At 34.9% G+C, this 21,473-nt stretch overlaps 2 protein-coding genes across 2 annotated transcripts; one reads left to right on the top strand and one right to left on the bottom strand.

Moving 5' to 3' along the window:
- The first annotated feature begins 13,815 nt into the window (after window positions 1-13,815).
- On the top strand, window positions 13,816-19,164 carry LOC108984729 (beta-glucuronosyltransferase GlcAT14A-like). Its single transcript, XM_018956777.2, has 5 exons — window positions 13,816-14,001; window positions 14,311-15,257; window positions 17,378-17,453; window positions 17,548-17,663; window positions 18,517-19,164. The coding sequence occupies exons 2-5, from the start codon at window positions 14,657-14,659 to the stop codon at window positions 19,023-19,025; spliced, it is 1,302 nt and encodes a 433-aa protein (XP_018812322.2). The 5' UTR covers window positions 13,816-14,001; window positions 14,311-14,656; the 3' UTR covers window positions 19,026-19,164.
- A 52-nt stretch (window positions 19,165-19,216) lies between these two features.
- On the bottom strand, window positions 19,217-21,259 carry LOC108984730 (glutamate formimidoyltransferase-like). The gene is made up of 3 exons (XM_018956778.2): window positions 21,124-21,259; window positions 19,953-20,364; window positions 19,217-19,850 (listed from the first exon to the last, which is right to left on the bottom strand). The coding sequence occupies exons 1-3, from the start codon at window positions 21,145-21,147 to the stop codon at window positions 19,333-19,335; spliced, it is 954 nt and encodes a 317-aa protein (XP_018812323.1). The 5' UTR covers window positions 21,148-21,259; the 3' UTR covers window positions 19,217-19,332.
- Window positions 21,260-21,473: the final 214 nt, after the last annotated feature.

Raw genomic sequence — 21,473 nt, 5'->3', positions numbered from 1 at the left:
TGGAATCAAATGATGAAGATGTTTTTCAACTCTATTGGTAGAATTGCATGATTAATCTGTTGGAAAGCATGACTACTTGCCTAGCTTGTTTATATATAGAAATTAGAAACACAGACGTGTCCAGTCTTTTGGCCTTTTTATATATGGTTTCTGTAGTCCTCCTTTTGCGTGTCAATAGTACATATATTTTAATGCTCCTCTATATATGCCATTTAACTCTTGCATGGCATTGTTTATTGCATGATGAACTAAATGATTGCAATGTCCAGAACGCATGCACTGTGAGACAGGGCCTGGCAATCTGTATGAAATAGAACAGCAAAAGGTTTGTTTGGAACTAATTTTGATTTTTTTTCTCTTTAAATTACATGTAGATTGTGGGCATGTGATTGTCCTCACAGCTCATAAACTTGCGCATGAGCATGCACTTCGAATTCATAACCAGGCTTACTGCATGCCAGGAGACATGCATGCATGAGTCTTAGTTAACCGATTGAGCTTTGCAAATGAGTATATATCCTGTTAGTTATCACTGGGAAAGAAGGCCTGCAGTGATGGCATGCTTCCCATTTTTTGCCCTGATGATCAAAACTTGCCTATACTTTTGTTGTCAAAGATCAGAGCATCATTCCTCAGTCGGGAATTAGGCAGGACAGGTTTTATACTCTTGAGAGTCATTGCTTCCTTTGACAATAATGCATGCTGGTTCACAGCTTTTTGAACAGCTCATACTAAATAAACCCTGATCTGTTGTTTAAACCCACTAAATATATAGATTATATTTACGGTATCGTTAATGAGATATGAAATTTAAACAGATACCAGTGCTTTTTATCGGATGTGATCACTGAATTACAAGCTGGTTTACTGCAAGCTTGGCTTGTAGTATACAATGCATAAGCACCGCTTGGCTACACTCTTTTTTCAATCAAATCGGCTTTTCTAATCAACAAATTAGGCCGATTCAGGGGCCAAGCAGCTGTGTTTCTTTCTGTTGGTTCCTCGTCCCGTTATGATGCCACCCATCATTTTTATTAAAAAGTAAGTTGAATTCAGTGACAAGGTTGTCTTATCTTCTGTAGTAGAACAATAGATAAGACCCTTTTCCACTGTGGAATGTGATTCGAATGATCATGATTAGTCGGTCACATACACTGATCATAAAAGCATATATAATCTCTCCCACCTTTGCACACAGCCAATGCAAGTTAGCCAACCAATACCTTAACAAGTGCAACATACAATTATGGACCTCTTTATATTATATTCTATAGTCTGAATAATTAATGTGTACCATACACGTATGACAGCTTCCAACATTAATATAATATACAATCACAATGAACTTTTCTAATTGCAGCTGTCGAAGCCTATGAAATAGGGTGTGATGGAAGAAAATCAGTGCCTTAATTCAGTGACCAATTCCTTACAAAATATTCCACCAATATATATATATATATATATATATATATATATATATATATATATGTGCATGTATGACCTTTTGCCGCGTGGAGAATTACCATTGGTGATCATCTTGAATAAAGCTTGCTTGTAAAGTTGACGAAAGCCATTCACTTGACCTTAGTTTCCATAGGGAGAACCAGTCCAAATATCACTCCTGCAGCTCGATTTATATATAGTTGGCCTACCAATTTGAAATGCATGCATATACTAGACAATGACTCTAGTTCTCATAGTCTTTTGACATTTCATTACTAGCTAGCTAATTACTAAATACGAGTTCTTCTGTTTGATGAGCCACAAAATACCAAATCATGGGCGGCCGCCAACTGCTGCTTTTGCCACACAGTGATGATGGGTTCCTTTTTTATTTTTTTTATTTTTTTATAGTATCCAATGCAAAGGTAGATGCTGAAGTAAGTTCAAACGTCTCAGACAATGACAGCTTTGCTTGATTGGCGTCAAAAATGTTGTTTCAAATACCTTCAGTACCGCCTGCACTTTCGCGGTGCCTACCTTACACAGCTAGCTCCTGCTTTAATTTGAGAGAGCCTTGAAAGAAACGCATGCAGAAGTTATAGAGTCATCTAGGTCATGAGCTATAGGTTTGGTTGGTGTGGATATCTAAGCACTAATTTGCATGAGCTATACGTTTTTTTAACTTTTTTATTTATTTATTACTGCCTCTCTCTAACAAGACTAAAAGCTTGATGCCTCTCATGTGGTAGATTGGGGAGGGATCAGCTTTCTGGGTTGGAGTTGAACAGACAGACACCTCCAGATGATCTCAGGGACATGTATTCAAGCTAAAGAATGAAAAGGTTGATTTGGTTTCTGTGCAACAAATGGTGGGTATGTCAGCAATGCCGATGTCATGGTTTCAGTTTTATGTATGCAATTATGCAAATCTCTCACTTCTGGGGCAGCGTAAAACCCGATGCTTTTTTTTTTCTTTTTCTTTTATCAATTTTCCGTATATCCTGACCACAAGGTACAGCATATATATATATATATATGAAATAAACTTTAGAAAAAATTGCTTTACCTCTCAATTATACCGCTTAATTTAATTGTTTATCAAATTTTTTTTTTATTTAATAATTAAAAAAATAATTTTAAATATATTGAAATATTTTTTTTAGTAATATTAGAAATAAGTTATTATAGTAGTGTATACTTTGCACTCATTACGTGACTACTTCTAATTGATTATTCTCAACACTCATTTAGAGAAATATGTGATCTATATGATGTCACATCATGTGTGTAAAATAGATAATCTCAATAATAATTTTTATTTATATTTTATATTTTTTATAAAAAAAAATGAAAAAGTGAAAAGCGGTCCAAGTTGGAGAGAGTAGCCCGACTCATAAACTTTTGGCGACATTTGAAGCCGATGATTACTACATTGGTGGTCTGTTGCGTGAGGCTTTTGGTCGGGGACCATTTGATAAAAAAAAAACTTAAAAGACTATTGCGGGTTTTGTGTCAGCCCAATGGACCATGTTTTCTTTCCAAACTGCGTGAAACACCACATCTGAATCAGACCCCATTTTCACCTTAGCTTAGTACGGTAGAAGTTAAGAAGAAAAAAAACAAAAACAGAACATAGATGGCAGCACAAATTCTGGCTGGAGCAAGCAAACATTCATACAAGTCGCCCAGTACCAGACATGAAGCAGCAGACATTAAGCAAGGCATGAAGAGATTATTTTCCTCCCATTTCTTTCGCCATTATAGTCGAGCCTTCACGAAGATGGAACCATCCTGCAAGAATTAAATCGAGTAAACTTAGGACTGGTTTCAATCACTATTCCATCGGTGGGTCTTGACTCTTGATCACGCAATTAATTTTCATAGTTCTCTGAATCTGATCCCTCAAGTACTAAATAATAGTTACGAAACAAAATGGATAGCAAAACCTCCTGGGTCTGTGAAGTGCTGGGAATGGTATGCTGTACCTTGTCCAGGGCAGGACGTCACTGTCACAGGCTACCTTTTATAAATGCCCAGAAACGACGGCGTCCTTTCTCGGCTTTTATCTAATCAAAAAGACAAAACATTATATAAGGTCTCCCATATTCAATATTGAGACAAGTATATCACCAACTGTAAAAAGTAAAAGGTATCATTAAAATAATACAAGAATGAAGAAACTCATTGCACTGTTCTTTCTGCTGCATTGTTTACCTTTGCACTCTGCAACATTTCAGTCAACAGCTAGGATTATCTCATCCGAAATACACCATTTTAAAGACCCTTTGATCTTTATGGTTGTATCCCCGTGCCAAAAGCCCCAAAACCACTCCTCTGCTGTCTATTCAGTATCTGCAATTGCCTAATCTGCTCAATCTTACAATTAGATTTGCTTGTTATTCCTTTTGCTTTGGTCGGCTTCCTTCCTCTCACGCCTGGTTTGAGCTGAGATAAAAATTAAAAATTAAATAAAATATTATTAAAATATATATTTTTTAATATTATTTTATTTTAAATTTAAAAAAATTAAATTTTTTATTTTGTTTTATTTAATATAAAAATTATAAAAAAAATTATAATAATTATATAAAATAAGATAAAAAATTTTATAAAAATTTATGTAAATTCTAAAAACTATCATCTTTTGAATTGAATGGAGGTGGTGGTGGTGGTGGTGGTGGAGGAAGGCTAACAGCAAGGGATGGTTCCTTCTTGAGCCTTGAAGATTGTTGACTTTCCCCAGTTGGTGGACATTGTTTCTAGCCTCTTAGGCAATGAATCAAATTGATTGATCACCTCCATTGATGCACTGTCTTCCTTGTGTCTTCGACAATCTTCTAAAGATGTATGGTGACCGCTTTTGGTGCTCACAACGAATAGTTTGCCCAAATAAAATTAGTGGAAATTGCTTCTCCCACAGAAGGTGGTCACCGATGGTGGCCACCGAATGCATTTTTTTATTTTTATTTTTTTTACTTAATTGTTAAGTAATTATTTTAAAATGAATATATATTTTTTATTTTAAAAAAAATATATTTAATAAATTTATAAAAATGTTTGAAAAAAATAAAAAATAAAAAACAAATTTGCCTATTCGGTGGTGGTTTCGGTGGACTCCTTATGTAGGAGTAGCACCGTCCAAAATTAGTTTTAAGCCAAAAAAACATTTATTTATACAAAGAAACTTGTTACTTACAAAATAATAAAGAAATCTAAATCTCGAAATAGAATCCAAATTTCTTCAAGTTTGTGAGTGTAGGTGGCATATGAGTGGCAGGTAAAACTTACATTTTTTTTATTTTTTTTTTTATGGAAAATGATAATATGATTTCCAAATGTCCCCACTTGTGTATTTTAATTTTTTTTAATAGTTAAGAAAGTATCTATTAATAAATTTGTATTCTTTTTTTAAATTTTTTTAATCAATAAAGATGTTTAAAAAATATTTAAAAGAAAAAAAAATTCCATTTTTACTAGTGTTATCATGTAAGAGCTGAACTTTTTTATTTTTTATTTTTTTTCTAAGTAAGTTCATAGATAAACTAAGTGGTTATTGATATTAGTAGATTCAATTGGGTGTGAGTCTCCAACAATCATCCCAAAATAAACAAATGCAACACAAGTAGAATTAAAAAAGAGGGATCCAGAGCCAAAAGTTGGCTCCCACCCACTTTCCACAAAGGGAAAGCTACTTGAAGCAGTTTTAAGCCTGCAACTAGGGGTGGGTAAAAACTCTAAGCCTGCAACTAGGGGTGGGTAAAAACTCCGACAACTCCGACAGATATATTTAATATTACAAAATAAATAAAAGTAACTCTGTTGGCCTAATGCTCCTTGACCTTTTTATTAAACTCTTGTAATGGAGTTCGAAACCCCCCTCCCAAAGAGAACACAATTATTTTTAGGCCTTTTAATTGAACAGTAACGTACTCACTCATCCCCAATTTCTCTAGACCCCACGAGACCTCTTTCTCTGTTTCTCACGCCATTCTTCACTTCTTCTTTTTCTTCAATGTTCTTCACTTCTTTAAATTGGTGCTACCGTGTGTTATAGTCCAATGAGGAGCACCACTTCAAGTCCAAGGCCAGGCCTTGCAAGGTTTTATTTTTTCTAACATTTCGATCCTCTCTCTCTCTCTCTCTCTCTCTCTCTCCTTTGATCCATACATTTTCTTTCTCTTTTTTCTTTTTTCCTTTTATAACATGCAATACATTTTCTACTTCTACGTAAAACTTTTTTTGCATGTTTTTGTTTGATTTTTGAATTTGAAAGTAACATTGAATCCTGTGTGCTGCTCTGAATTGGGGCTTCGAGCTTTGACTACCGATTGGAGTCGAATTCTGACTCCCTTCAGAATCAAAGTCGGAGCACATTTTGGCCTTCGACCCCAATTGAAGTCGGAGGTCAGAAATGACTACTACAACTAAAAGTCGCAGTAAATCAATATGTGCTGCATTTTGTTTGTCTGGACTGGCTGTAGGAGACTTTAACGACCACTTTGTTTTGATAATCAGTTAGGAAAGACGAGAACATGTAAGAGTTGAACTTATTAATAAGTGAAAATTATTCTCACTTTATATTTATATTTAACTTGTTCCAAATTTCCAATATCATGAGATAGTTCTTCAATTATAAATAATAATATAACAAATGCTAAAATTTGAAATATTTAGAACTGGGAAATATTAATGTTGGCGTTATGGTTCTGTTGTATTTATGATTCAAATCTCACATTTATGTTGTCATGGGATACGTACAAAACTTTTGAGAGTCAGAGAGTTTTGTGGTTTTAAGATTAGTTTGAGAATTATTTTACCACTTTACAATAAAATAATAATTTAAAAAAAAATTCAAACATATCAAAATCAAATCAAAAGTCAAATAAAATTCTTAAAAATCGATTTTTTTATTATTAAGTTGTATAAAAAATTGTATATAACTTCTCGACTTATCATTTCAGTAAAGGATTATAAGTAGTGACATTGGGATCATGAAAACAAAACAAAAAATAAAATAAAAGTAATAATGGCAGGAACAATGATTGAAGTAATAAAATCTTGGAAAATGCTAGAAGGACCGAGAGATTCCAACCGATGCTTGACCGATGCCACATGTAATATTTTTAATGGCCTGTATAACGTAAAAAGAAAAAGTAGTTATGTAATTTTTTTAATGGCCGTAAAAAGTATTTAAAAAAGAAAAACTAGTTAGCCCCTTCATAACTCCTTCCCCTTCGCACAGATCTACCTCCATCACCTTGGCACGCCTTCCTCCCTCCTTTCCCTCTCTCTCGTACTGAAATTATTCTGTATATTTTTCTCTTTAAGTTTCATTTTTCTATTTTACATTTTCTTTCAAGATTGTTCTGAAGAGTTTGTGAATCTGGATTTCTATTTAATCCGTGAAACCTGGGTTTCTATTTAGTCTGAAGAGTTTCACTTCTCTGTTTGATTTGAAGAGTTTCACTTTCGTTTGAACCTCTAAGTTTGTTTGTTTTTTTTTAATTTTATTTTGATCGTGACCACTTGTGGAGTTCATGATCAATCTGTCTGGATTTTTTTTTCCTTCTAATTTTATTTCTTTCATGACAACTTGTTTGTTCACTGAGAAGAAACTACAATAGTTAGGAATGACTAGTCTGAAATGTAAATAAAAAAGAGGAAAACAAAACTTACAGCCCAGATTCGCGTAGGAGTGAAGGAGGTGGGAGGGGAGTAGGCTGGGAACGAAGGTTCGCTGGAAAAAATCTATGCTGCGCGGACGGAATGAGGGAGGGAGTGGGAATGGGTATTACAATTTATGAGTTTCCCTCTCTCTTTCTTTCTTTCTATCTCTTGTTTTGTCGTTTTCTTATTTTAATTTTTAATATTTTAAATTGTCACGTGAATCGGTCAATTATCGGTAAGAAATTGTGGGCTCTGTAGCATTACCCTAAAATCTTTGCCGCTCTGTTACGGCGAACCGATTTATTCATTTATTTATTTATTATTATTATTTTTATCATGGCCTCATGGATACATTAACAACCAACTAATAAACAATATCTATAAGAAAACACCCGTTGCATCCACCGCAAGACTACTTCAAATAAAGTCTGGATGTTCATTCCACCACTATAAAGTGTCATCCACAAACCATGCTTGTCTGCTAGAAGTAAAACTAGACAGCACCTTCTTCTCCTCCTGAATTAAGACACTGCACCTATTCAGATCTGCCCCCTTGAGCAAATAACCTCCATAACAGCAAGTGAGTCCCCCTTTTATAATCAAGTGAGAAATACCCGTGTGAGAAATTATTTGCAAATCCCTTAGAGCAACAAGTGCTTCTATATCCTCTACCTCATGAATACCGAACTCCTTTCTAGACATTACCATAACTATACATCCATTATCATCCTGCAACACGACACCCACACCAGAAACATTTAAGGAACTAAATATAGTTACATCCACATTCAACTTAAAAGTCCCACACGATAGAGGATACCAACGCAAGGTAGAAAGCTAGTCGTGAACTTTTACAGGCTTTCAAACTAACTGGTAATTCTCAACATAATCAAAGCAATTTCCAACCACAACACACATCAAGATTTGTTTGCTGGAATAATTTCATATTACGAAATTTCCACCCCCTAGGCAATTAACAAGAACCGGATCAAAATGAGAGGGTCATTAAGCCTTATAACTGCTTTTACAGTAGTATCAAATTCAGAATATCCATATATCAACCTTAAATCTCTTCTAAAATACATTTCCCACACTCTAAGAAAATAAGGGCATTTACATAAAATGTGGAAAACATCTTCATCTGCATCATGACAAAAAATCACACGTACTAGAACCCAGAATATGCCCCTGAAATAAAGCTTTTTTTTATAGGTAAACTGTCCTTACAAGCCCTCCATATAATTTTTTTTAATCTTATTTGGAAGCTGCATATTCCACAAAGTTCTCCAAAAAGAAGATAAAGACAATTCTTGATTACTAGAAGCATTCTCTCAAGCATGTTTTAAGTTTAGAGCAAAATAATACGCTGACTTTACAGTGAAAATACCATTCCTAGTGCCATCTGGTACTAATTCTTAAAAATTGAAACTGATCACAACATGTCCGTATGAAGTTTTATACTAGACACAATAAATCTGATTTCATCTGATTAAACCACACTATGAGTCAAAATTTGAGAAGAGAAACGAGTGCCTTCATCTTTACATTCCAAACCCAGACCATTGCCACCGCACCAAACTAGGTTCGTCGCCGCCACAACCGACAACGCCATTGCACCCATCAATTCTGTCGTCCCAACGAAGCTGTTTCAGTCAATTTTCGGGCTTCACCTGCTGCATTCAAGTACTCAAAGGCATCTTTCAAAATTATCCTTGCATCATATGTAAGGTTCTTTTTTGAACCCAGTGTTTCACTACAGCAAATAAGTGTTCTTCTCTTTCAAATTCTGGAATCTCACAATCCCTCATGACCAACAAGAAACAGGGGCCAAAAAGAAACAAAAGGCTGACTAGAAGCTCTTTAAATTCAACAAGTAAAGACTCCGAGAGCCTTCTCACTCCTCTCTGATCCTTACAACCGTTCTGAAAAGGGCTTTGGAAACCCTATCTGAAATCCAAAATACCAAAATATATCAAATACTAAACCTTTGATACCAAAAAAAAAAAAAAAAAAAAGATAGAAACAATTTAGACTTAAATTCATGCATTTGTAAACAATAACATGACCTCTATTCAAATCAAGCATATACCAAATAGAGGAATCTAACAAAAAAAAAACTGATGGGAGAATGGGGTCATGACGAACGCTTCACAAACGCCGACGTTGGTTCTAGGAGAGGGGCTCTATCGCCAACGAGAGAGGTGGAGGGTGGGCTTCAGTGGAAGAGGGAGAGGGGAAGGGGATTTTTTGCACGAGAGGGAGGGAGACTTTCACAGTGTTATCAGTTGTAGGCAGTCATATGAAATGTGAAATGGAAGAGCTAGGTGGCACAAATTTATTGACGGCTGTTGTTTGAGGAATAGCAGATGGACCGGTGGGAAGTTTTTCTCTTTATATTTTGAAAATGTATTGGTTCTTTAGGACCGAAACTGATCCTAAATCAGTTTTATACCGGTTTTTATATTTTAAAAATCTGTTTGAACCGGAGAGGACCAGATCGATATATATGTATTTTATTTTATTTTTATATTCTATATAATTTTTATATTTATTATATACTAAATTATTAATTAATAGAATATGAAATTTTAATATTATTATTTATGTCTATTAATCTTATAACTAATAAGTTAATCTCACTAGTAAGTCAGACACTACTTATATTATACTAGTATTGTTAACGTCGTGTTTCGTATGTGTTTGAGCCAGATTCCAGCAACTCAGGTATTTAGAATTGGGCCTGTGAAAATAGAGAAGAAGACAACTAGGAGATGGTGGCCTTGGGGCAGGGAGCCTCCAATGCAAAAGTCAGTAAAGTTTCTTGAAAGTTTGTAAATAAGTAAGAGAGTTTAGGGATCATAGAGTGTTTCTCTTACGTGAGAGTTGCTATTTATACTGGGAGTCTGGGGGATAGATTGTGCTTGCCCCTATGGAGTCTGTGTCCTTCGTACTATTTGTTTTAACAAAGTCTTTTAATGCAGTGTGGCTCTGCAACGGCTATTAATATTATGTGTAGTTCGGATAGTAGTGCCATTAATGCAGCGTAGTTTCCTGATTTGCTTTATCTTTAGTGATATGTGAGTGCTCTTGTGTAAGAAGATCAAGAGTTCCCTGCCTTTTCCTACTCTGCCCTGTACAAGTCTCTACGATCAGAGTGTGATTGAGATATGTTAGGCTTGTTTGTCCCATCAGCCGTTTATTTGCTTTTCCTTGTAGGTGCCTTTCTTCATGGGTAAGCTTAGACCTTAGGGATGGGTATCGGGCTGAGACCAAGTGGGCTTGTGGAGTGGGGAAAATCCCTTTACAAGTATAATTTAGATATTAATTAACTAGCAATTGTTAATAATAATATTAAATTCTAACAATTTAATCTAGTGTTGAAAAATTTATAATGCTAAAATTATGTAGTGTCTAGCATGCAAACGGTAAATCGAAAAAATTAGACTGGATCAAATCGAAATCGAGAAAATTAGAAGTTTTAGTAATGAATCGGTCCATATCAGCTTTTAAATTTTTAAAATCGATATATACCAATTTGATTTCAAAATTTATCCAAAATCGAACTAAATTGGACTCGTTACACCCATACTCTCTATAAAGAGATACACTTTGAAATGTTGAATTCTACAAATTAGTTTATGTATAAGTGATATTTCCTCACTAATTTTAGTTTTTCCAGGTCACTTTACGATGAGACTCACCTTAGATTAGGATCATTTAAATCCATGCAAGTGGAGTGAGAGGGGAAAAAAAAATGAAAAAGAAAAAGGAGCTAAAATAGCATCTTAACAAGATGGGTAAGGAAAGGGATACGTAATTATCAATATTAAACCTCTTATCTTATCTTTTTCTTTATTTATTTGCTACATTATTATTTATTAAACCTCTTAAGGTCTTATCTTCTGCTATGGGATTGATGATGTACTGTATTCTTGAAGAGTTATTCTATTTATAAATAACTATTTTGTAAGATTTAAATTTTAAAAAGTATATTTTAAATTAAATTATATCATACAAATAATTTACTATATATATTATCACGGCGGATTTATAAATAAAATTTTCGTCATTTGAAATCTACAGCGTAAACCGACAGTGCAGTGTTGAGAGTTTCAGCCTTCAGGGTTCAAACGTCAAAAGCGTGTCCTGATTTGGTGGTGCCCTACGAAGGCTTTCCATTTTCTAACGTTAATCCAAACGTGATTAACATTCTGGGATGTTCAATCCCCACTCGCATAAGCAAGCGCGTGAAACCCGTTCTTTGAGTGCATCGGAGAGAGTGAATTTAGTTTTGGAAAACTTTAACATTCATTTTGAATTAAATTTTAATGAGAAAAACTACGCATCAGTCGGAAGCCGCAACACAACTCACTTCAGTTTTTTTTTTTACACTCAATACATTGAGTGTGCTGCAGCTTCCGGCTGATACAAATATTTTCTCAATTTTAATTTTCATCTTTCGATACAAAGAATATTGGGAGGTGGAATTAAAAGAGAAATTTTTACATAAATGGCACACGTGGGAGTTTTGTTAGATGTAACTGAAATTCTTTGCAATAAAATAAAGGGCATTAATTAAGTTGATGCTTGGTGGTTCTTTGCCTATAACAACATCTCATGAAATTAGAACTTCGGACATCAATCCCCCTTTGTTGTTTTTGTTTTTATTTTTGTTTTTTTCAATTTTTCATGAAAAAGTAAAATCTATCTCAACCTAATTCATACATTTACACATCTATCGCAACTTATTTATATTTAAACATATCTCAATGGAACCTACACAATATTACTATTCATAGATCAATTCAGATCATCTAATATTATCTAAGCATCCAAGTGCGTTCTACTTAAAATATAATAGAGATTGACACCTAAAATAGTTGCCATTTAGATACTGAGTTAAGATAAGATGAGTTGAGATAAAAGTTAAAAGTTGAATAAAATATTGTTATAATATTATTTTTTAATATTAATATTATTTTGATATTTGAAAATTTTGAATTATTTATTATATTTTGTGTTAAAATTTGAGAAAATTATAATGATGAGATGAAACATTTCTTGTATCCAAACAATATTTTTTGTTACAATTGTGTTTAGGTAATGGTTATTCAATATTTTATCGTTACTTTTTCATTACTTTTCATTATTATTTAATATTTTATTATTATTTTTTTACTATTATGCACAGATCATCTAAGATCACCTCAGTACCCAAATGTACCCTTAATATTGTCGGGAAGGTTTACGTAAACAACAATAAATATTGTGAGACTTATTTCATGCATTTAGTTTTTTTTTTTATTATGAGAGAAACTCTATACTCACTATCCAAAATGCTCTCAATTTATTTTATGTCACATCATCTAATTATTACAACTTTTTCAAAATTTTAAATAAAATATAATAAGCAATTCAATTTTTTCAAATCTAAAAATAAAAGTAATATTAAGAAATTATATTCTAACAACATTTTATTCAACTTTCATCTTATCTTATCTAAACTTCTTTCCAAATCCTCATTCCATATTTGTGAGATTCTATTAGTTCCTTTAATTTGAGTCACATTCATGTCAAGCATAAGATTTTCAAACAATGTTAAAAGATTTTAGTAGTTATAGTCTATAAATCTCCTTTACCCTCTCTTACCATCTCTAAATAGTCTTTATTTACTATGTAGAAAAGATAAAGATGAAGAAAATTGCCATTAAATTTAGTATCTTAACACTCTTTTTCTTTATTATTACTTGAGAAACCTAATCAACTTTTTATTGCCTTTTTACCTTCAAAACTTCGACACTGAAAAAATAAAAAATAAAAAAAACAACCTAAGATTATTAATCCTACTCAGAACAAGCAACCTTTAAAACCTATAAAACTAAACCTAAATGTAACATCCTTGAACAACGCTGATGATTTTGATTATTGCTCATCGCGGACATGCTTGGACCTTAATTGGTTTATAAAAATTAAGAAAAATTTGTATTATATTATGATAATTTGTTCATTTTATAATGAATTATGCATTGTGAAGAATTTGGAGATGGTTTATTAATGAAGTATATTTTAGATCAATAGATATAATTAAAAAAGAGATTTATAATTTGATAGGTCATATTAAATCACATTAGCGTATTAATTTTATTGCGTAAAATTTGTGAAATGATTTGTAGAAGTTTTAAATAGACAAATTACACAAACCATTGTAAAAAATGTAGATCTCACTTAAAAAAAAAAAAGTATAAAAAACTATTATTTATTACTATTAGTGAGACTCAAGCTTCGTTTGGAAGTTAAACCTATTTCAATTCATTTCAACTCATTATTATAATTTTTTTAAATTTCAACATAAAATATAATAAACAATTTAATTTTTTTAAATTTTAAAATAATAATATTATTAAAAAATAATATTCTAAAAATATTTTATTATTTCAACTCAATTCAACATCTAAATGCACTCTCACTCTTTTATAAAAAACTTGTAAAAAACTTATCGATTCGAGACTTGTAATAAATTTTACTTTTCTCTAAAATATTTATTTTAAGTCTTCAAACCTTACGAGCAATGTTCGTCACTCGCTTTGAAGTAACGTGGGAACACAAATTCAATTATTTTCATAATCGCGTTTCGGGTAGTTTAAAGCATGATCAATTATTAAATCCTGTTTTTTTAATTGCCACCAATTAAAGCAAAACTAATCCTCCATATGTGTACGGTCAACGATCTCCCTCAAGCTGCTCAAGCTCTCTCTCTCTCTCTCTTTGCCCTACTTTTTTTTCTCTTTCCCAAATGCTCGAAAATTCTTTTTTAGCAAAGGCAAATACTTCTACCTCTGAATCTCTTTCACAATTTAGTTCTTGAATCTTCTTTGAATCCTCTCCACCTGAGTAAGCATCTCTCTACTTCGTAGTTTTTTTTTTTGAATTTTTTGGGTCATTTGATTTTATAACATTTGACGCAAGTCTAACTCTAAAGTTCTAAACCTCTCTTAGCTTTGAAGTATCTGAAACTTACACTCCAAGTGTGTGTATGTCTTTCATCCCTGTTTATTAAATTTGATAGATTTAGATCTGAGGCAGTTTCCAGAAAGAGCCGGTTTTTATTTATTGTGTATGAAATCTAATTGCTAGCTATTGTTTCTTTCATCTATTTTAGATGTTAGTTGTTTAATAGTTTTTTGCCTTAATTGCCTTCAGGTTCATTCATTTTCAATGATTTAGAAGTTTTCGGAGTCTGTTTGAGAACTGGGGAGCAAAACCGACCCCTTTTCACATGCTTAATTGGCTATTCCAGCTCTTGATTTCAGAATTTGGGATTTTATTCATTCATTTGTGCTATAAGCCTCAGGCTTAAATGTTATTATTCATATACTCATTAAGGTGGCTCTGGTTCTATCACCTGGCCTACTTGCCTCTTTTCGGCACTCTTCTATTTAGAAGATTGGTGCGTTTTGCTTTAGTTACTCAGGTTTTATGAGATTCTCAGCTAATTCGAAGAATTAGTACAAGCAATTGGTGTTCGGCTAACGACCTGCAGATAAGTATGAGGAAAAATGCTAATTCCCACTCAGGAAGAGTATTCAGCGATAGAAAGTGGATTCTTCCATTTTTTGCGAGTGTGATTGTATCAATTATGTTGTTTTTGACAGCCATTTTTGGGCTATTTACCTCTCCTTATCATGGAGAGCAATTGCCGCTTGACATTGTTTCGTTTGCGAGATCAGAGGACTCAAATGGGTACTTTATTGAATCGGATTTGGGAAGATCATTTGAGACTGATGAGGTATTGAAAATGCAAGCACCTAGATTGGCATATCTTATTTCAGGGACTAAGGGTGATAGTCATAGGATGATGAGGACCCTAAGGGCAGTATATCATCCAAGAAACCAGTATATTCTACATTTGGATCTTGAGGCACCGCCTCGCGAAAGGTTGGAATTGACGAATTTGGTGAAGTCTGATCCGACATTTCATGAAGTGGAGAATGTGCGGGTTATGTCTCAATCCAATTTGGTTACTTATAAGGGTCCAACGATGATTGCTTGTACCCTCCAAGCAATTGCAATCTTGTTGAGGGAGAGCCTGCACTGGGATTGGTTCATAAACCTCAGTGCTTCAGATTATCCTCTTGTGACGCAAGATGGTTAGTGCCAAAATTCTCTCTTTGTTTGGTACAGTAAGTAGTCATTGGTTGCTAGCGTTAGATATTGTTTTCTTGGTTGTAGAGGGCATTTATGCATGTTTAACCTGCTTTGGGAACAATAACATATTCATCACTTGGGGTTTGAGCTTCTATCCTCATAAATGTTCTCAAAAGACTGAGAATTGGTTGTAAAGTTTGACATTTTTGTTAATATACTTGGCAACAGTTGCAAGTGATGAATATATTTTGCATGGCGTTTTCTTGAGTGAGATATTGAGCACGTAGGATTTTTTTGCCTCCAAAATGTAGCAAGATGTTCTATTTCCCTTGGGTTATGTGGTTTATATTGACTGTAGCATTCCAGAACATGGTAAATGGTTCATTCTCAGTCAAGTTTTACTGATGGGTGAAAGTGAGTTCGGTAGTTGATTTCATTGAAGGTTTCTCCAAGAAAATCAGTTTCTCTTTTGTGTCAAGTTCTTCCACTCAGAAAAAAAAAACTTCTAGAATCTCTTGTTTTTCTAATATGCTATGGTTTTATTGTGTGAAATAATTTTATGAAGGGCAGCTTTTAAACTTTGGATAGATGGAAATGGCCTCTTTCTTGTTGGTGCCTGTTTTGGAAATCCTTGGGGATCCTTATTCCTGCTTCATAGTGCAATACATAGGACATAATCGCTTACAGAGAAAGCCATGTTGTAAGAGCTGTGAAGAAAACCGATGGAACAAGATAGAAGTACCTTTAGATAGAGCATGTTTAAACACCTTATTAAGGCATTGTCTGTACAAAAACTGCAAAAAGTGCTTTTGTGTGTTTGGTTGGGTTCAGCAGATTTGGAAAACTGATTCTGCGATAAAGCTTTGTATGGGACTCTTTGAATTTTGCTAAATGGGTTTTAACTTTCTCTCTCGCTGGAGACTTGTTAAACTTGGATGGGAGTTTTGTCATTCATTTATTTAGATCCCTTGGCTTATTCAGAGGGAACCTTCTTTGATCTAGACTCTAGAAGGGGCATCAACAGTGGATCAGATTTCATTTTAGTAACTCTCTCTCTCTCTCTCTCCCCACCACGAACACATTCATTTATTTACTTATTTCTTCATTTTGGAGACAAAAATCTGGTCCTTGCACTCCTGTTCCTTTCTGTAATCGTTTATTTCCCTTTCACTTGAATTCGTTTCTTCTTGATGTGAAATTAAAAAATTACAGACTAACGAAAGCTTGATTATTGCTTCCTTGATCTAAGGTTTCTTAGATTCTAACATATGGATAAATGACTAAAGTTGGGTTGGAAAAAGTATTATAATTTCCTTGATGTATATCTTAAATTCATTCATCTTGCTTTTGGATGTATTTCTTTTTCTTAATCCACAAAGTGAACTAGTCAACTTTTGTCATTCCATTCTCTTATAAGAGGTCTTGCCATGTTTCATAATGGTACGCTATCAGTAATCATGCTATTCTAAACTAGTTAGTTCTAATGCAACTCATCTTAGCACTGACCCCAGTTTGAGGCTCAGTGCTCCAATCAGTCTTGATATTAAGGTTAGGTTGGGATAGTGAATTGAGATGAGATGAGTTGAGATGAAAGTTAAATAAAATATTGTTAGAATATTCTTTTTTAATATTATTATTATTTTGGGATTTGAAAATGTTGAATTGTTTATTGTATTTTATGTGAGAATTTGTGAAAGTTGTAATGATGAGATGAGATGAGATGGGTTGAGAGCCATTCTCAATCCAAACCGAGCCTAAATTCCAAAGCCTAGGTGTCTGTGTTGCCCGGTCGCGATATATATGTATTGTATTAAATAACTATGAGCTGGTCTGGTTCCATCTTGGTGAACCGGTCCCTTGAATCAAAGACTGAACTGAACCAGTTAATTTTTAAGGAAAAAAGGACTGAAGACATGGATGGTTCCAGTGAAGTTACAGCCTGTTCCGGTGGGTCTGATTGGTTTGGCGGTTATTTAATACAGCCCTAGATGGTTTTGTATTCAGTATACTCTGATGTTGTAAAAGTATTTATATTTTACATAGATGCATTTACGGCCTTCTTATTTTCTTTTCTTTCTGTCTGCTTGTGGAAGTAGAATGTGATTTATTCTTTGGTATGCAGATCTGCTCTACGTTTTCTCCAACTTGTCTAGAAACTTCAATTTCATTGAGCATATGCAGATTACCGGATGGAAATTGTAAGTAAAATGTACAAGCAGTGTGCATGCTATCCTAAGAAGATTTTTCTCTATAATATTGATGATGGGGATGCCTTATTTACCTGCTCTGTAGGAACCAAAGGGCAAAACCAATAATCATTGATCCGGGACTCTACTTATCGAAAAAATCTGACATTGCTTGGACCACTCAACGCCGATCGCTTCCTACATCATTCAAGTTGTTTACAGGTAAGTACAATGCAAAATTATCAGTGCTTCAAGCGTAACAGTTCTGAAATGCATCTTATGCTTAAGTTATTAGCTAGCAATGGTCCTTTCTTTTAGAGGTTTTGCCTCATTCTTTGCAAAGCCAATCATATATCTCCTTGGTTTAGGATAAACACATTGGCAAACTTAATGCATTTCCGACAGTAGTAAAAAAATAGTTGTTACAATTGTTACAATATGTTTGATAAAGTTTTTGTTTTTTATTATAGTAATTTTTTTGTTTTGTTTTGGGTTTTTTTTTTCTTTTCTTTCTTTTGTTTTTTTGTTGGGGGTAGGATCATTCTGTCCTTTTTGTTTAAGATCTCAAGCTTCACACTTTTATGTCTCTCTTACACTTAGATTTTGTTGTGCGCAATTAGATAGCAATGGTACATGTACAGTCGGACTAGGGTAAAATGCTTGAAGGTCATTACTCTTGTATGTGCCTCTTCACATTGTGGCTATTTCATGGGATTTAGCTTCAGAATGAACATTATATAAAGTGCTACACGTCAACCTGTGAAGTTTAGTTATAAAATTTGAGAAAATTGCACTTGTTTATTGGGAAGTATATGTACTATTAGTTGCATGGCGTATGGCTGTGATCTCAGCGCTTGGGAGCTGGTTAGAATAGGAGGTTCTTCTCTGTTTACTACTAGGAAATCTCCTAATTAGTTGGTTCCCCTGATTATCGATTTCACTCTATATTTGTTTTACGAAATCTGGCTGTTTGCTGATTAAAATTTGGCATATTAATTATCTGGTTTATTTAATTGAAGGTAAATTCGAATGAGATGATCTGTGAAATTAACCTATTTCGAAAACTATTTTGCAGGTTCAGCTTGGGTAATGCTAACCCGACCCTTTCTCGAGTACTGTATATGGGGATGGGATAACTTCCCACGAACTATCCTTATGTATTACACAAATTTCATCTCCTCTCCGGAAGGTTATTTTCATACTGTTATGTGCAACAGTCCAGAATTCCGCAACACTGCAATTAGCCACGATCTCCACTACATTGCTTGGGACAGCCCTCCAAAGCAGCATCCCATCTCTTTGTCAATGAAGGACTTTGACAAAATGGTCAAAAGCAAGGCCCCATTTGCTCGAAAATTTGCAAAGGATGATCCCGTCCTAGACAAGATTGATAAAGAGCTTCTAGGTCGAACAACACGTTTCGCGCCCGGGGCATGGTGTATTGGGAGCAAAGATGATGGAGCCGATCCATGCTCATTGCGTGCGAATGGTACAGTGTTTAGACCAGGTCCTGGTGCTGAGAGGTTAAAGGAGCTGCTTGATGTTCTGTTGTCCAAAGATTCTCGGAAGAAGCAGTGTTCATGACAATGGTAAGAGTCGGGTAACTCCCGAGTGTAAATTTGTGTATTCAGGGTATACGACTGATGTAAAGTGGCAGAATTTTGTTTCCTTATTATATTAGTTGAACATTTAAGTTATAAACACGATCCACTTTACAGGAAAAGACTCGTGCATGGCTACAAAGTTCTGACGATCGAACTATCTCCTTCTTTGCCTTTTTTGATAGCCGAGTAGTATATTCCTGAAGCCGATATCTTCCCTTATGATGCGATTTACATTTTGTAAAAACTAAAAGACTCTTAGATGTGAACAGTAGATCAACAGTCTTTTATTAGTCTCTTTCAGCAGAGATTAAATTCATGTATTTGTCAACAATCATCTCCGGTGAAGAATCAGTAAAATATCCCTTCTCAACATCTAATCCTTCTTCAGCTGCTAACATCTCAACCTGGTTCTGGACCCGGTCTGCCCCAATTTGATTTGGCTCTAAGAGCATGCAAGCTATCTCGGTTGAGTCCTCACCGTGAACCAAGCCCAGTGTTTGCACCGTTGGGAGGCCGCCTCCTCGAGCACTCACCATGCGAGCGATCCTTCGAGCAGCTGAAACATCTGTGGACATGATGGGTATGTTGTACAATGCCACCCACGGGCGTGCCCCAATCATTGTGATGCCTCTTGCTTGAGAAACCATGGTGGGACCTTCATCAGGATTCTCTGAAAGTATTTCAGGCATGGTCCATCCCGCCCACTGGTTTCCCATGAAGTTGGGTCGGTAAAATCCAAGCTCTCGTCTGATGGTGTCCAGAGCCTTGCCAGTCGGGTGTGCTGCAGCATACAAATATACCGGGACTGCCATATATCAAGAACATGAAAAGGAAGTTAAAGATAAGATTCCAGCAGCAAATCATGTTACTATTGAATCTCAAACTACATACAAAAGATTGGACCAACCTTGGAATCTATTGCCAATGTCTGCTGCCACTGCCCTAGCAAGCCAAGCTGCTTCATCCATTGATGCCCTGGCCAATGGATGGAGAAGGATGTCATCCACGACACCGAGGCGAGGGTGAGCCCCGGAATGGGTCTCAAGGTCAATGGCTCCAAAAGCAGCCTCGGCCATGGCTAGGATAGTTTGCTGCAATGGGCTGTAGATGGCACTCCCAGTGATGTCATGCATCACATATGAAACCAAGGTGTACCTGACCCTATTATAAGCTCGATCAGGGAATTTGTTCACTATGACAGTTTCTGGGTCAAGCCTCCCAGCTCGCTCGATGGCATCAAGGGCAGCATGGTTTCGTGATTCTGAGATAAACAGCTTGCAGCATAGTAGCGACGATTGGTCTATGGTTTTCTTCTTGTCCTTTGTTTCACGAATAGGGAATATTATTGAAAAAAAAAAAAGAGTTGAGGGATTATTTCACTCTCCTGTTCCTTATATGAAAAATATACGTAAAATTTCCCCACATTTTGCTTTCTTTGACATGATGGATAATACACTCTCTTGATCGTTTCTCCCATTTTTAGTGCCTATCCATTTCATTTTCTCAACTTCAGCTCATAAAATCACTTGGTTTTCAAAGCCAAGCTGAACACACACGTTCACATTTTGCTTCCACAGCCACTATAGTCTTTGGTGAAGGTTACGGCTGTGATCGTTCCCGTCAATGTCATTGTTATTATCAGAGCTCTTTTATTTTTATTTTTGGGATAGTTGTCTCTTTTCTCGTCTTTCCTCAATAATAGCTTCCAAAATGTTCAGTAACCAGCTGATCAGATGTAAAGAACTAGAGGTAGCAAGCAAGCAATAAGAAAGAATTACATCCATTGACTTCAATTTTAGCAACTCAACTTTCATTCCTTAAACCTGATCATTTTTAAGGCCGATTGAGTACTGCAGGCGGAAAAATCTCGCAATAAAAACTACTGGGTTGGCGTTTTCTTTACAATCATCATGATCACATCACTTCTCAAATTCATTATCATCATATTTCAACGAAAATAACCAGAATAATTAGAAACTAGGCATGCTTATGTGAAGACTGAATGACCATGGCAGTGATATTGCAGCCAAAGAAGAAGAAGAAGAAGAAGAAGAAAAAGAAGATGAGCCCCTAATTACCTTGCAACTTGGGTCGAAATCCATTCCTTTCCTCTGCTCTGCCTGACCCTTGGCGTTGTTGCTGCTCCTACTTTTTTCTTTTTTTTCCTCCTCTCACGAGAACTAAAGATGAGGGTAGATATAGGAGAATAGAGATGGCATTAAAAAGCCATTTGAGATAATATTTATGTATATGTGAGTCCACAGCACCCGTACAAACAAATGTCCTGGCCTACATATTGACGTGTAAATGCTCAAATAATGAATAGGGAGAGCGGAAAGATGAGAGAGAGAGAGAGAGAGAGACGTGCTGGAACCATGAATCACGTGGTGCAACTGATCTTCAGCATCAACGACCGCGCTTCTCCTTC

The sequence above is a fragment of the Juglans regia genome, chromosome 1 (genome assembly GCF_001411555.2).
Source record: "Juglans regia cultivar Chandler chromosome 1, Walnut 2.0, whole genome shotgun sequence".
Taxonomy (NCBI): Eukaryota; Viridiplantae; Streptophyta; class Magnoliopsida; order Fagales; family Juglandaceae; genus Juglans; species Juglans regia.
Note: the sequence above shows the minus strand (reverse complement) of the source record. Positions and strands in the feature narration are given on the sequence as shown.

Excerpts from the sequence above, each read along its gene's own strand:
- LOC108984729 (XM_018956777.2), top strand. The coding sequence starts at position 14,657 with ATGAGGAAAAATGCTAATTCCCACTCAGGAAGAGTATTCAGCGATAGA. Across the intron at positions 15,258-17,377 it reads TCCTCTTGTGACGCAAGATG|ATCTGCTCTACGTTTTCTCC; the intron begins GTTAGTGCCAAA and ends TTTGGTATGCAG. Across the intron at positions 17,664-18,516 it reads ATCATTCAAGTTGTTTACAG|GTTCAGCTTGGGTAATGCTA; the intron begins GTAAGTACAATG and ends ACTATTTTGCAG.
- LOC108984730 (XM_018956778.2), bottom strand. The coding sequence starts at position 21,147 with ATGGATTTCGACCCAAGTTGCAAG. Across the intron at positions 20,365-21,123 it reads ATTTCGACCCAAGTTGCAAG|GACAAGAAGAAAACCATAGA; the intron begins GTAATTAGGGGC and ends CGTGAAACAAAG. Across the intron at positions 19,851-19,952 it reads CATTGGCAATAGATTCCAAG|TCCCGGTATATTTGTATGCT; the intron begins GTTGGTCCAATC and ends GATATATGGCAG.